General features: G+C 39.7%; 1 protein-coding gene across 2 annotated transcripts in view; it reads left to right on the plus strand.

The window, feature by feature from the left end:
• The window catches only part of LOC126475399 (venom carboxylesterase-6-like), a 138,794-nt gene that overhangs the window by 71,300 nt on the left and 52,956 nt on the right, over nt 1–14,538 (plus strand). For both annotated transcript variants that reach the window (XM_050103233.1, XM_050103234.1), the window contains exon 4: nt 7,185–7,370. In XM_050103233.1, the coding sequence (XP_049959190.1) occupies nt 7,185–7,370 (186 nt within the window). The remainder of the gene's footprint in view (nt 1–7,184; nt 7,371–14,538) is intronic.

The raw sequence follows: 14,538 nt of genomic DNA on the forward strand, positions 1-14,538 counted from the left end.
CTTTGAGGTTCGCCAATGACATTGTAATTCTGTCAGAGACAGCAAAGGACTTGGAAGAGCAGTTGAACGGAATGGATGGTGTCTTGAAGGGAGGATATAAGATGAACATCAACAAAAGCAAAAAGATTATAATGGAATGTAGTCGAATTAAGTCGGGTGATGCTGAGGGAATTAGATTAGGAAATGAGACACTTAAAGTAGTAGAGGAGTTTTGCTATTTGGGGAGCAAAATAACTGATGATGGTCGAAGTGGAGAGGATATAAAATGTAGACTGGCAATGGCAAGGGAAGCGTTTCTGAAGAAGAGAAATTTGTTAACATCGAGTATAGATTTAAATGTCAGAAAGTCGTTTCTGAAAGTATTTGTATGGATTGTAGCCATGTATGGAAGTGAAACATGGACGGTAAATAGTTTGGATAAGAAGAGAATAGAAGCTTTCGAAATGTGGTGCTACAGGAGAATGCTGAAGATAAGGTGGGTAGATCACGTAACTAATGAGGAGGTATTGAATAGGATTGGGGAGAAGAGAAGTTTGTGGCACAACTTGACCAGAAGAAGGGATCGGTTGGTAGGACATGTTCTGAGGCATCAAGGGATCACCAATTTAGTATTGGAGGGCAGCGTGGAGGGTAAAAATCGTAGGGGGAGACCAAGAGATGAATACACTAAGCAGATTCAGAAGGATGTCGGTTGCAGTAGGTACTCGGAAATGAAGAAGCTTGCACAGGATAGAGTAGCATGGAGAGCTGCATCAAACCAGTCTCAGGACTGAAGACCACAACAACACAGGTAAACTTTTTCTTTTTTATGTCTGCGTTACTATGTCAGAGTTGAAACCATTTTGTTGTGCCGTTTATTGTAAGTATCAAGTCCTTTCTGAATGGCAGCTTGTTCAATAGTAGATTTTGTATTCTGTTGATCACAGCTAGAAATTATGCTTGCTTGTGTGCCTTTGGGTGGCATGAATTGGCATGTATCATGTTGTCAGTTGTTCTGTGCTTTCTGTAAATTTCAAAATTGTGTAACATATTGTTGTTAGTGATTGTGAGGTGCAGGGAATTATTTGATTTGTTTCTCTCTGTTTACATGGTGAAGTGGGTTTTAGGATGTAGTTTATTTAGTACCTGATTGATATGTTGGATGTCATGTTCATCTCCATCTGTAAGGGCAAGTGTGTCACCCATGTATCTAAAATAATAGATAATTTTCTTTGTTAGGGATTTGTGGCTGAAACAAAATTCTGATATATTGTAAAAAATATTGCCAAACTGGTGTCAGTACTGCAAATCTTGGTTTCACCTTCCAATTGGGAGTTTCTATTGTTATTGAATTAATAATTTTGTGTTGTAACTAAATTGCAGAGATCTATCATTTCTTGGATGCCTGTAATTCAAATTTATCCACTGGTATATTTGTACACAGATTGGTTATTCAGTTTGATTGCAATTACCAATCTGTATACAGGTATACCATTCCAGGAGGTAAATACAGTCACACAGAATAACCTGTCATTATATAGAAAAATGCCAGTCGGAGGAAACAGTGTTAAAATATTACTTCTATGTCGAAAATCCTTACATGCTCCATAAGTCAGGTTGCCTCATCAATCTCTGCCAATGTTGTAACTGAGATTATTACCCCTGTAAGGCCCCACTCTGAATATGAAACTGCTGTGGATAATCCCTTCAGAAAGGGATGCAGCACTCGGTGATTTGCCTCATGAATGATTGCTCAACTTGTGTTAGTCTCATCCGTAAGGCCACAGGTCTTTGCTTTCACTTTTTGGTTGCAGTAGAACTCCTCTATCCCCTCTCCAGGCTTCGTAGTAATACTGTTCTTTTTTTTTCATTTTTTTTCTTTCTGGAATACGGGCTAATTTTCTTGGACTGATAGCTTGCTAATAGACCTTTCTGAATTCAGCAAAATGTTTGCATGTGCCATAGTTGCTTCTGATGTGCGAGCTTTGCCAGTGAGCTGAAGTCAGGTCACATTAATGAGTTATTTGTCATCCCATTGTGTGTATTTTTGCATGTTCCATTATGAACCCTGTTTATGAGTGTAATTCTTTGTTATCCACACACAGTTGTTCTACTTTCTGCAACAAGTGCTGTTCTGTCTGCTGTGTTGAAACCTTCTCTGTTAATAGCCTTCTTCCATAATTTGCTATTCAAATTCAGGGTGATAATAATAAAAACAACAAAAAGGTGTGCAAAGGTGACTTATACAGTGCTGCTCTCTCATATTTGAGCTGTGCTGAAACCAGACTGCCATCATGCTGTTTCCTTGGTGCGATTGTTACACTGCCTCTGTATGAATTGTCCCTACTTCACAACCACAGTGTGGCATTCATTGGGGTACTAACACAGGCAAAGAGGCTCTGGAGGTATTAGCCTCTGGAGCTGAATGTAGAGGCAATCACAGAGTTGGATAAGTATGTCTAGGACCTGTATTGTGGTGAGTTGATGGTACCCAGAGTTGGAGTGGTGACTGACTGCCTAGACCTCAAGTACAGAGGAGGACTGAGTTGCATCTGCTTCATTGCTGTCAGGAGCCCACCTAAAAAGAACCTTGCTTTTGCAAGTTTACATTGCATTGGCAACTTTTGGTGTCCACTATAAGATAAGAAGCCTGGTGTCAGCAACTACTATAAAGCAGGTGGCTGAGCTGTGGAAATTCATTATGGAGCATGCCACTTATCCTTAAAGCCAGGGCTGGGAAATATGGCTGCTACTGTTAGTTTATTAGTGAAAGAACACACTTCAAAATTGTCAGGTCAGAAACTGATCAACAGTATCAAAAATATCTTCCTCTTGTCTATGCTAATGCACATTGTAATGTCCTCACATATCACTTCCCTATGTGGCTGCCTAAGACAAAGTAGCAGGTCTGGTTACTGGTATAAGCAGATTAAGCCAGTGTAAGAACCAGAGTGATGGTAGCTCATTTCTTATGTTGTAAGGCTGAGTTGCACACCTCACTTATATGTGCTGAAGCTTTACTCGCTAAAAATGGAAAAGGTTTTACAAAACATAAAGTTCTCAAACAAATGTGTATTGGGCAAGTTAGCGAAATATTAAATGATTGGTGCAATCTTGAAGGATTAACAATGGTAGCCAACTGAAAGAATGTGTGATTAGATAACAAATGATTTATTTTATATCTTCGTCAACACAATAATGAATAACACAAAGAAATTTGTTGAAATGAATGGATAAATTGATAAAACATTGTCTGTGGTGTTAAGTTTGTATATTTGCAGAACATGTGCTTCCAGACTCCAATATGTATTTATTTATCAAAAAGGTGTACAGATACATAGTCATGAAGCACCACAAATTTGTAAAAATCCTGTAGCTAAGTCATGAAAATGTAGGTCAACATACTTTGAATATACGTGAATATGTTACTCTATTACATGCCAGAAACAAGTGTGAAAAACTGCTAAATTATTAACAGTCCTGAGGTGTTCAGGTCCAACACCCACAAGTATAAACTGGTGCACCCATTTCATTACCCAAAAACAATCACTTTAACTTTTATACCAACTGATCTCTTACCTCCATGCATGACTAACAGATACAGACCAAGAGCATGCTGATAGACGGTCTTACAATACCCCCCCCCCCCCCCCCCCACGCCTCCCACCCCCCACCCCCACCCCCCGCCCCCTCCAAGTCAAACTACAATATAACTGCTGAGTTTTATAAAATTGGCTGCAGTTCAAATTTTTCATGTTGTACATATACACTGAAGTGCCAAAGAAACTGATATAGGCATGCCTATTCAAATATAGAGACATGTAAACAGGCAGAATTTGGCTCTGCGGTCAGCAGCATGTATGTAAGACAGTTGTTAGATCGGTTACTGGTGCTACAATGTCAGGTTATCAAGATTTAAGTGAGTTTGAATGTGGTGTTATAGTCGGCGCATGAGCGATGGGACACAGCACCTCCGAGGTAGCAACATAGTGGGGATTTTCCCATATGACCATTTCACGTGTATACCGTGAATATCAGGAACACAGTAAAATATAAAAACTCCGACATCACTGTGGCCGGAAAAAGATCCTGCAAGAATGGGACCAATGACGACTGAAGAAAATCGATCAGTGTGACAGAAGTGCAATCCTTCCACACGTTGCTGCAGATTTCAGTGCTGGACCATCAACAAGTGTCAGTGTGTGAACCATTCAACAGAACATCATCGATATGGGCTTTTGGAGCCAAATGCCCACTCGTGTATCCTTGATGACTGCATGACACAACACTTTTCGTCTCGCTTGGGCCCATCAACACCGACTGTTGATGATTAGAAACATGTTGCCTGGGCAGATTAGTCTTGGTTCAAATTGTATCAAGCGACGGATATGAATCCATGGACACTGCATGTCAGCAGGGGACTGTTCAAGCTGGTGGAGGCTCAGTAATGGTGTGGGGCATGTGCAGTTGGAGTGACCCCTGATTCGTCTAGATACAACTCTGACAGGTGACACATACATAAGCATCCTGTCTGATCACCTGCATCCATTCATGTCCAGTGTGCATTCTGACGGAGTTGGACAATTCCAGCAGGACAATGTGACGCCCCACATGCCCACAATTGGTACAGAGTGGCTCCAGGAGTACTCTTCTGAGTTTAAACACTTTCACTGGCCACCAGACTCCCTAGACATTAACATTATCAAGCTTATCTGGGATGCCTTGCAACGTGCTGTTCAGAAGAAATTTCCACCTGCTCATACCCTTACGGATTTATGAACAGCCATGCAGGATTTGTGGTGTCGGTTCACTCCCGCACTACTTCAGTCATTAGCAGAGTCTGTGACACATCGTGTTGCGGTACTTCCGTGTGCTCGTAGGGGCCCTACATGATATTAGGTAGGTGTACCAGCTTCTTTGGCTCTTCAGTGTACAATCAATATGTCGAGATGAGCACCTCTCTTCCCTCGCCATTTGCTGAGTTCACAGTTCTTTCTAAGTCTATTGGTTCATTAATGTCTATAAAATCACAAGTTATGTCACATGTGTGTGTCACATAAAACAAAACAAAAATTGATTAAATAATTAACTAGGAATTAATATGGGCTGCTTATGTGAAGTGTCTCTATGCACTCCTTCCACTCATGTTTGAACGATAACAATCTTTATTGACGGCCAAATATATAAATCACCAATTAACCAATAAATAAATCTTAAATCCCAACATATGATATGTTGGGAGTAAGGGTTGGACAGGTGTACATGATACTGTGTTCATGAAATGTGTGGATGTGGTGGGCTCACCTTTCTTGCAAATTCATGTGATCATGATTATTTAAATTATAGTGTATCATCGATTGTGTATGTGTATCTGATACTAAATGCTCAGGGATGATAACTCAGGGCTGATGGCCTAGAGATAAACATGTACGTACGTGGAAGCTGGGAGGTCGCAGGATCAAATCCCAGTCGCATTTCCGATTTTTCAATCTGTGTTTTAACCTAGCCTTTACATTTCAGTGATGTGAGGAGTCACCTAAAATGACATATTATTTGGATCCACACTAAACTATAGGTCCCCTTTCCACAGTTGAATAACTGAGGTGAGTTAGGGACATGCAAGTCGCCGAAGTAGTGTCCAATTGAAATACTTGTACTTGGCCATTGAGCTGTGCAGAACTGTTACTAGTGATGATAACTGACTCCTTACCAATTGCCTGACACCTCATTTGTAAATGTAGCTCAGTGGATCTGTATGTTATTAATTTTGATATGGATTACAGCTAATACTCATTTATACGTACAATTACAACTGGTAATTTTGATCGTGTATCTATTGGCAAAGTGGTGGTGAATTTGTTCCATTGTCACTTCTGTTATTTCATTATCAGCCATTTTTCATACTCTGCTGCAGTATCTTCCATTATGCCTTTGCAACCACACTGTAGAAGTCTCTGCTGGTCGCCCTCTCTGACTCTGCATGGTGGCCAAGTAGCTACCAGGAGCAGGTTACTGTTGGTGGGTGATGGTTACACATTGGCATTTACTCTCTCAGTTGCGGAGAGCCTTGCAATAGACTTGTTAGACTATGTACTATTGTGACTTTTAAATACTCTCGGCTAGTGTCAAATGCTTTTGCAAGTTGCCTTAATATTCTGATACTGCTTGTGCGTTAGGTGTGTCTAATACATGAACCAGTTGTCTAGGTGGCTTCAAATATAAAATTCAAAAGGACTGATGTTGGGACAAAGTTCATACCATGAAATCAGTACTTCCCTATCTATAATCATAGAATTCATCCATTGTGTCTCCTACAATGTGAATGAAATGTACATAAACTACTCGCTTTCTCTTATTTTCTTCCAGGGGCTAGTACTATAGAAAGTTTGGGTGAATAAAGTTCTTAGAGCCAGCAGTTGTAATACTTGCTGGGAGAATATGTGGCTCTACAAGACAAGATACCTACTATTCCAACCTGTGCATTAATCATGGCAACATCAAATGTCATCATGTTGACGAAAGTTCATAGGTGCAATTTAAACACCCCCTTTTTCATATAGGAAGTTTCGAGAAGAGATATATACCAAAAACTTTATGGTTCAGTTTTCAAACCTACATTTTCATGTAGAGTAACCCTCTCTCTCTCTCTCTCTCTCTCTCTCTCTCTCTCTCTCTCTCTCTCTCTCTCTCCAACACACTCTTTCTCCTCCTAGTGTGTTTCTTTTTTTCTCTGAGCTGGACTTATTAAAATTTAACTTGATCACTATGCACAGTCACCTCCACCCCCACCCCCTCTTCTTCTGCACTGTGGTATTCACCAACCACAGGCTGATGAAAAGTGTGGAAGACAGCAAAAATTGGTGCATCATGTATAACATCTGCATCAAAATGATATGGTTTCCTCATGAAATCTTTCATTTTCCTCTTAGTTTTCTTTCTGTTTTTTTAGCAAATAAACTCAAAGCATGAAGGAAAGTTGGATCCTTTTATAGTTCTACCTCAATCATAACTGATTTTGAATATTAATCTGTGTCTGCTTACCGTATAATCAGATGTATAGCAAACTATATCGTCCTTAACGCTGTCTAAGAGAATTTTCCACTTACATTTGTATACTTTCTTATACAATTTTTACAGGAACAGAAAATGGAAAACGTTCAATAAAGCAGTTTTTTTATTACTTTTCAAACCTTGTTTCTTTACAGGTTTCTTCAGCACAGGAGACAGTGCATCACCCGGAAATTATGGGCTAAAAGACCAAGTTGCAGCATTAAAGTGGATCCAGCAGAATATTGAATACTTTGGTGGTGACAGTAACAGTGTTACGATATTTGGTCAAGGTGCTGGTGGTGCAAGCGTCCACTACCACATGCTATCATCACTGAGTAAAGGTACATAATTACATACGTACATATGTACATTGCAGTATCACAATAATCGATACACGGAATTGTGACAGATTTAATAAATCTAAATAGAGGTAAGAAAAAATACCTTCCACTTCAGTTCTCAAAAGAGCAGTTTCTTGTGAGTGAAAGTAGTGATGGAGTAGTGTTGTTTCAGAAACAATAGCAATGTTCAGTATCTGAATTTATTTCTTGGTTATCGGCATCATTTCTGTGCCATTGCTCTCATTATAAACTGATGAAAGCTTCTTTTACTAGTGCTAAAACATTGTGTTCGTTTAGTTTGTAATTACAGCAGTCATTGTCAATATGCAGTACATGCGAAATTTTGGCACAGAAAAGTGAACAATGTTGCCTTGAATGTAGTGAACAAATAAATATTTCAGTGGCTTTACTCTATTGCATTCAGTTTGCGAGGAAGTAAAAATGTTTGACTTGTAAGTCTGTTCTATCCTCCAAGCATTGTTACAAACACACTGAGAATCTTAGATTTATGATCCACTTCCAGTGATAAAACCGTCTTTCACCCATCTCACTGAAAGTTTTAATGCATGAATATTTTCTTTAATGGCTATAAGATAATATTTGTATTTGAGGTACCCATGTACTGAAAGTTAGACAGCACCAAGAGAAATAGTTTTGTTTATTTGTCTTTAATTTTCTGGGATGCTAGTTTGGGTTTTTGTCCAACATTATGATGAAAGATACAGTTTCGCAACCTGGGCGCTTGTGTGTATCAAACGAAATTTTCCTGTTGATGTCCTTATTGTTTGAGAACTGATTTTGTTAACATCAGCTCTTGATGATCCTGGTTGTTCCACGTATAACATCACCAGTAACTGTTAAGTCTCCAATTACATACACACAAAAAATAATTTCTGTCAGTTCAAATTCTGATGCAGAATCCATCCTACCTTACTTGTAACATTTTCAATTGCATTGTGTGGAGCTTTTCTGGTGGAGAAAATAGTTTCTCATGTCAGTACACACACATACATTTCATACAGCATGATAAGAATTTTTCCCCCAGAAAGGTTGATATAAAGACACTAATGTTACATTTAACAATATTATGAAAAGGAAATTTGCTACTCATCATGTAGCGGAGATGCTGAGTCGGAGATAGGCACAGCAAAAAGTCTGTCACAAATTCACATCTCTCTCTCTCTCTCTCTCTCTCTCTCTCTCTCTCTCACTCTCTCACTCATCAGATGTGACGGGTCTAGCTTATCCTCTTCTCTGGGTAATCAGGTACGTCAGTCTCCTAAAAGCTTCCTCTCCAAAAACTGTTACTGGTTATAGGAATTTAAAAGCCTCCACTTTTGAAATTATTAGGTACTCGTAGAAAACTTTCCGTTCAGTCATGGTATATTTTCACTTCAACAGGAAACCACTTTACCATTTCTTGTATAAACATTTAAACTCTGTTAAGCTAGCTGACCCCCCCCATGAACCATGGACCTTGCCGTTGGTGGGGAGGCTTGCGTGCCTCAGCGATACAGATGGCCGTACCGTAGGTGCAACCACAACGGAGGGGTATCTGTTGAGAGGCCAGACAAACATGTGGTTCCTGAAGAGGGGCAGCAGCCTTTTCAGTAGTTGCAGGGGCAACAGTCTGGATGATTGACTGATCTGGCCTTGTAACATTAACCAAAATGGCCTTGCTGTGCTGGTACTGCGAACGGCTGAAAGCAAGGGGAAACTACAGCCGTAATTTTTCCCGAGGACATGCAGCTTTACTGTATGATTAAATGATGATGGCGTCCTCTTGGGTAAAATATTCCGGAGGTAAAATAGTCCCCCATTCGGATCTCCGGGCGGGGACTACTCAAGAGAACGTCATTATCAGGAGAAAGAAAACTGGCATTCTACGGATCGGAGCGTGGAATGTCAGATCCCTTAATCGGGCAGGTAGGTTAGAAAATTTAAAAAGGGAAATGGATAGGTTAAAGTTAGATATAGTGGGAATTAGTGAAGTTCGGTGGCAGGAGGAACAAGACTTCTGGTCAGACGAATACAGGGTTATAAATACAAAATCAAATAGGGGTAATGCAGGAGTAGGTTTAATAATGAATAAAAAAATAGGAGTGCGGGTTAGCTACTACAAACAGCATAGTGAACGCATTATTGTGGCCAAGATAGACACAAAGCCCATGCCTACTACAGTAGTACAAGTTTATATGCCAACTAGCTCTGCAGATGATGAAGAAATAGATGAAATGTATGATGAGATAAAAAGAAATTATTCAGGTAGTGAAGGGAGACGAAAATTTAATAGTCATGGGTGACTGGAATTCGTCAGTAGGAAAAGGGAGAGAAGGAAACATAGTAGGTGAATATGGATTGGGGGGAAGGAATGAGAGAGGAAGCCGCCTTGTAGAATTTTGCACAGAGCATAACTTAATCATAACTAACACTTGGTTCAAGAATCATAAAAGAAGATTGTACACCTGGAAGAATCCTGGAGATACTAAAAGGTATCAGATAGATTATGTAATGGTAAGACAGAGATTTAGGAACCAGGTTTTAAATTGTAAGACATTTCCTGGGGCAGATGTGGATTCTGACCACAATCTATTGCTTATGAACTGCAGATTGAAACTGAAGAAACTGCAAAAAGGTGGGAAATTAAGGAGATGGGATCTGGATAAACTGAAAGAACGAGAGGTTGTAGAGAGTTTCAGGGAGAGCATAAGGGAACAATTGACAGGAATGGGGGAAAGAAATACAGTAGAAGAAGAATGGGTAGCTCTGAGGGATGAAGTAGTGAAGGCAGCAGACGATCAAGTAGGTAAAAAGACGAGGGCTAATAGAAATCCTTGGGTAACAGAAGAAATATTGAATTTAATTGATGAAAGGAGAAAATATAAAAATGCAGTAAATGAAGCAGGCAAAAAGGAATACAAACGTCTCAAAAATGATATCGACAGGAAGTGCAAAATGGCTAAGCAGGGATGGCTAGAGGACAAATGTAAGGATGTAGAGGTTTGTCTCACTAGGGGTAAGATAGATACTGCCTACAGGAAAATTAAAGAGACCTTTGGAGAGAAGAGAACGACTTGTATGAATATCAAGAGCTCAGATGGCAACCCAGTTCTAAGCAAAGAAGGGAAGGCAGAAAGGTGGAAGGAGTATATAGAGGGTTTATACAAGGGCGATGTACTTGAGGACAATATTATGGAAATGGAAGAGGATGTAGATGAAGACGAAATGGGAGATAAGATACTGCGTGAAGAGTTTGACAGAGCACTGAAAGACCTGAGTCGAAACAAGGCCCCCGGAGTAGACAACATTCCATTAGAACTACTGATGGCCTCGGGAGAGCCAGTCCTGACAAAACTCTACCATCTGGTGAGCAAGATATATGAGACAGGCGAAATACCCTCAGACTTCAAGAAGAATATAATAATTCCAATCCCAAAGAAAGCAGGTATTGACAGATGTGAAAATTACCGAACTATTAGTTTAATAAGTCACAGCTGCAAAATACTAACACGAATTCTTTACAGACGAATGGAAAAACTGGTAGAAGCCGACCTCGGGGAAGATCAGTTTGGATTCTGTAGAAATGTTCGAACACGTGAGGCAATACTGACCTTACGACTTATCTTAGAAGAAAGATTAAGAAAAGGCAAACCTACGTTTCTAGCATTTGTAGACGTAGAGAAAGCTTTTGACAATGTTAACTGGAATAGTCTCTTTCAAATTCTGAAGGTGGCAGGGGTAAAATACAGGGAGCGAAAGGCTATTTACAATTTGTACAGAAACCAGATGGCAGTTATAAGAGTCGAGGGGCATGAAAGGGAAGCAGTGGTTGGGAAAGGAGTGAGACAGGGTTGTAGCCTTTCCCCGATGTTATTCAATCTGTATATTGAGCAAGCAGTAAAGGAAACAAAAGAAAAATTCGGAGTAGGTATTAAAATCCATGGAGAAGAAATAAAAATGTTGAGGTTCGCCAATGACATTGTAATTCTGTCAGAGACAGCAAAGGACTTGGAAGAGCAGTTGAACGGAATGGACAGTGTCTTGAAAGGAGGATATAAGATGAACATCAACAAAAGCAAAATGAGGATAATGGAATGTAGTCAAATTAAGTCGGGTGATGCTGAGGGAATTAGATTAGGAAATGAGACGCTTAAAGTAGTAAAGGAGTTTTGCTATTTAGGGAGTAAAATAACCGATGATGGTCGAAGTAGAGAGGATATAAAATGTAGACTGGCAATGGCAAGGAAAGCGTTTCTGAAGAAGAGAAATTTGTTAACATCGAGTATAGATTTAAGCGTCAGGAAGTCGTTTCTGAAAGTATTTGTATGGAGTGTAGCCATGTATGGAAGTGAAAGATGGACGATAACTAGTTTGGACAAGAAGAGAATAGAAGCTTTCGAAATGTGGTGCTACAGAAGAATGCTGAAAATAAGGTGGGTAGATCATGTAATTAATGAGGAGGTATTGAATAGGATTGGTGAGAAGAGAAGTTTGTGGCACAACTTGACTAGAAGAAGGGATCGGTTGGTAGGACATGTTTTGAGGCATCGAGGGATCACAAATTTAGCATTGGAGGGCACCGTGGAGGGTAAAAATCGTAGAGGGAAACCAAGAGATGAATACACTAAGCAGATTCAGAAGGATGTAGGTTGCAGTAGGTACTGGGAGATGAAGAAGCTTGCACAGGATAGAGTAGCATGGAGAGCTGCATCAAACCAGTCTCAGGACTGAAGACCACAACAACAACAACAACAAGCTAGCTGAGTCATCAAACATTAGACTCTAGTAATATACATTTATATCATGGTTGGTTTAGTAACCACCACAAATTATTAACATGTCTCGCCTCTAGGGAGTCCCATACATGAAGTAAGTAAAAGTCTCTATTCATCCGTGCTTCATCTGTCTCTTTAACAATTATCACAGTACTATTAACCACAGAATATTATATAAACACTCCTTGTCCTTTTAATACAGCTTCTAAGGCACGACCGGCAAACACTTGTCGGTGCCTTTCGTCTGATACAGCTCCTGTCCTCCCATGACAAACATCAATCCTGCACACACAGACGTGTTGCGCAGTAAATAGGCTCTCTCACACTTACCTTTAAAAAATCGCATGTTCGAGGTGGCAGAATATCGAGTGGTTCCAGAACATACGTGGAAATTTTCGAATCGCTACAAATCCCCCTCCTTAGATCGAACATGAGATATTTTATACATAATCAGTATGTACATTAATATCATACCGAATGACAATCCACTTTTTAAAAGTAATCATTTACTGCATAAGTTTATATACACAATTTTTTCATAAATCCTTGTACCCAATAGAGCAGGCTTCCGATTTTTGTCTTTCTGCTGATTCTTTACTCTACTTCGTTTGTTAGAACAGAAGCCTCTACTTAAGATATCATTCCGCAGTGTCTTATGAATGGTCAGGACTCTCTCTTCAGCTCCAATCGTTAATTCCAGGTGTCTTGGAAACTTAAATATTTCATCCTTTATTCTAATTTTTTGTACTGTTTTTTGCCGTCTGCAATCTGGAGGGACTCTGGGAAAAATGATAGAATCCAAATTTACCAGTGTAATTCCTACCAAATGTGTGACTTCTGTCATGATACTGCCCTTTTCCTTTTAGGAACAGTACCTATACCTTACATATTGGTTGACCGTATGAGTGCACTTCCTCCTTCCGTTTTGGTAGGTGCGCCCCTTTTAACTCCTATTCTGCTATGGTACAGGTCAATCCCCTTCTTGGTGCCCCTGTCCGCACAGTATAGGTCAGCCTTTCTTAGTTCTGCTTTTTATATCCAAATAAATACTGGGTGCGCCCTCCTTATCCTTCTTGAGTAGGCCTCATGGTTCATTGCCCTACATCTTTATGTACACTATAATTAAATATTCTCTGGAAAAATTAAAAATCTACTTCACTCTCGCTTTTTAATACTTCATTACATACTTACATACCCAAGAGTCCTCCTTTACTCATCAACTTCTACACTTTCAGCATACACCATGTCTACATATTTTAAACTATGAGAGTCCCACTATCCTACCAGTCATCAGAATACTTGTTAGGCTAACCTTCTTTGATGCTTTCCTCTCTGGCTTATGTCCTCCTTTCTTACTCACGCATCCTTCTTGTGCATACTTGATGTGGAATCATTCTAGTCTTATATACTTACGCAATTATCATTGTTCTTCTACACTTACACACATATGTGATATAGAATCATCATTGTCCATATATCTATGTATATATCTCTATTTTGTAAATATGTGATGTAGAACCTTTACAGTAAACAGCAATGTGTGCAAATTTCCCTAAAGTGTTCCTAAATAACCATGTGTGCGATGTAGAACTGCCACAGTAAACAACAATGTGTGCATCCTTTCCTGATGTACACATTCCTTTCCCCCTACAACGTTTGACGGTTCTCCCCTTTTTGATGTGTAATTTCATTGTTTGTGTACTCATATTTCTTTGTGTGTATGCGTGAGTGTTTTTGTGTTGTCAGATTCTTCGGCCTACTTATATGAAATAAGTTTTAGGTTATTGGAAACCGCAGAAATTAGGAAGAACTTCTGCGATAGAAGTAGTTGAGTATGGAAAGAGGGAAAGATAGATAGGTACTCAAATGAGAAGTAAGAAAGGAAGAAGGAGAAATGGTTGCTAATATCGAAGAGGTGAAAGAAGATAGCCTCAAAGACAGGAAACCCTTCCCGGCCTCCTTTCCCAGAATCATCCCTACCTAGCTGGTACTAGAATGAGAAGCCGGAGGAGGTATGGTGTTAATCGTCTCCTACAGAATGGACATTCTCACCTTCACCCTTGAGCTCCCCAAAGAAAATCTTAGCAATCCCTATGGAACCTCAATGTTTTTATTTATTCTCCATGGATTTTAATACCTATTCCGAATTTTTCTTTTGTTTCCTTTACTGCTTGCTCAATATACAGATTGAATAACATCGGGGAGAGGCTACAACCCTGTCTCACTCCCTTCCCAACCACTGCTTCCCTTTCATGCCCCTCGACTCTTATAACCGCCATCTGGTTTCTGTACAAATTGTAAATAGCCTTTCGCTCCCTGTATTTTACCCCCGCCACCTTCAGAATTTGGAAGAGAGTATTCCAGTCAATATTGTCAAATGCTTTCTCTAAGTC

The sequence above is a fragment of the Schistocerca serialis genome, chromosome 4, assembly GCF_023864345.2.
Source record: "Schistocerca serialis cubense isolate TAMUIC-IGC-003099 chromosome 4, iqSchSeri2.2, whole genome shotgun sequence".
Lineage (NCBI taxonomy): Eukaryota > Metazoa > Arthropoda > Insecta > Orthoptera > Acrididae > Schistocerca > Schistocerca serialis.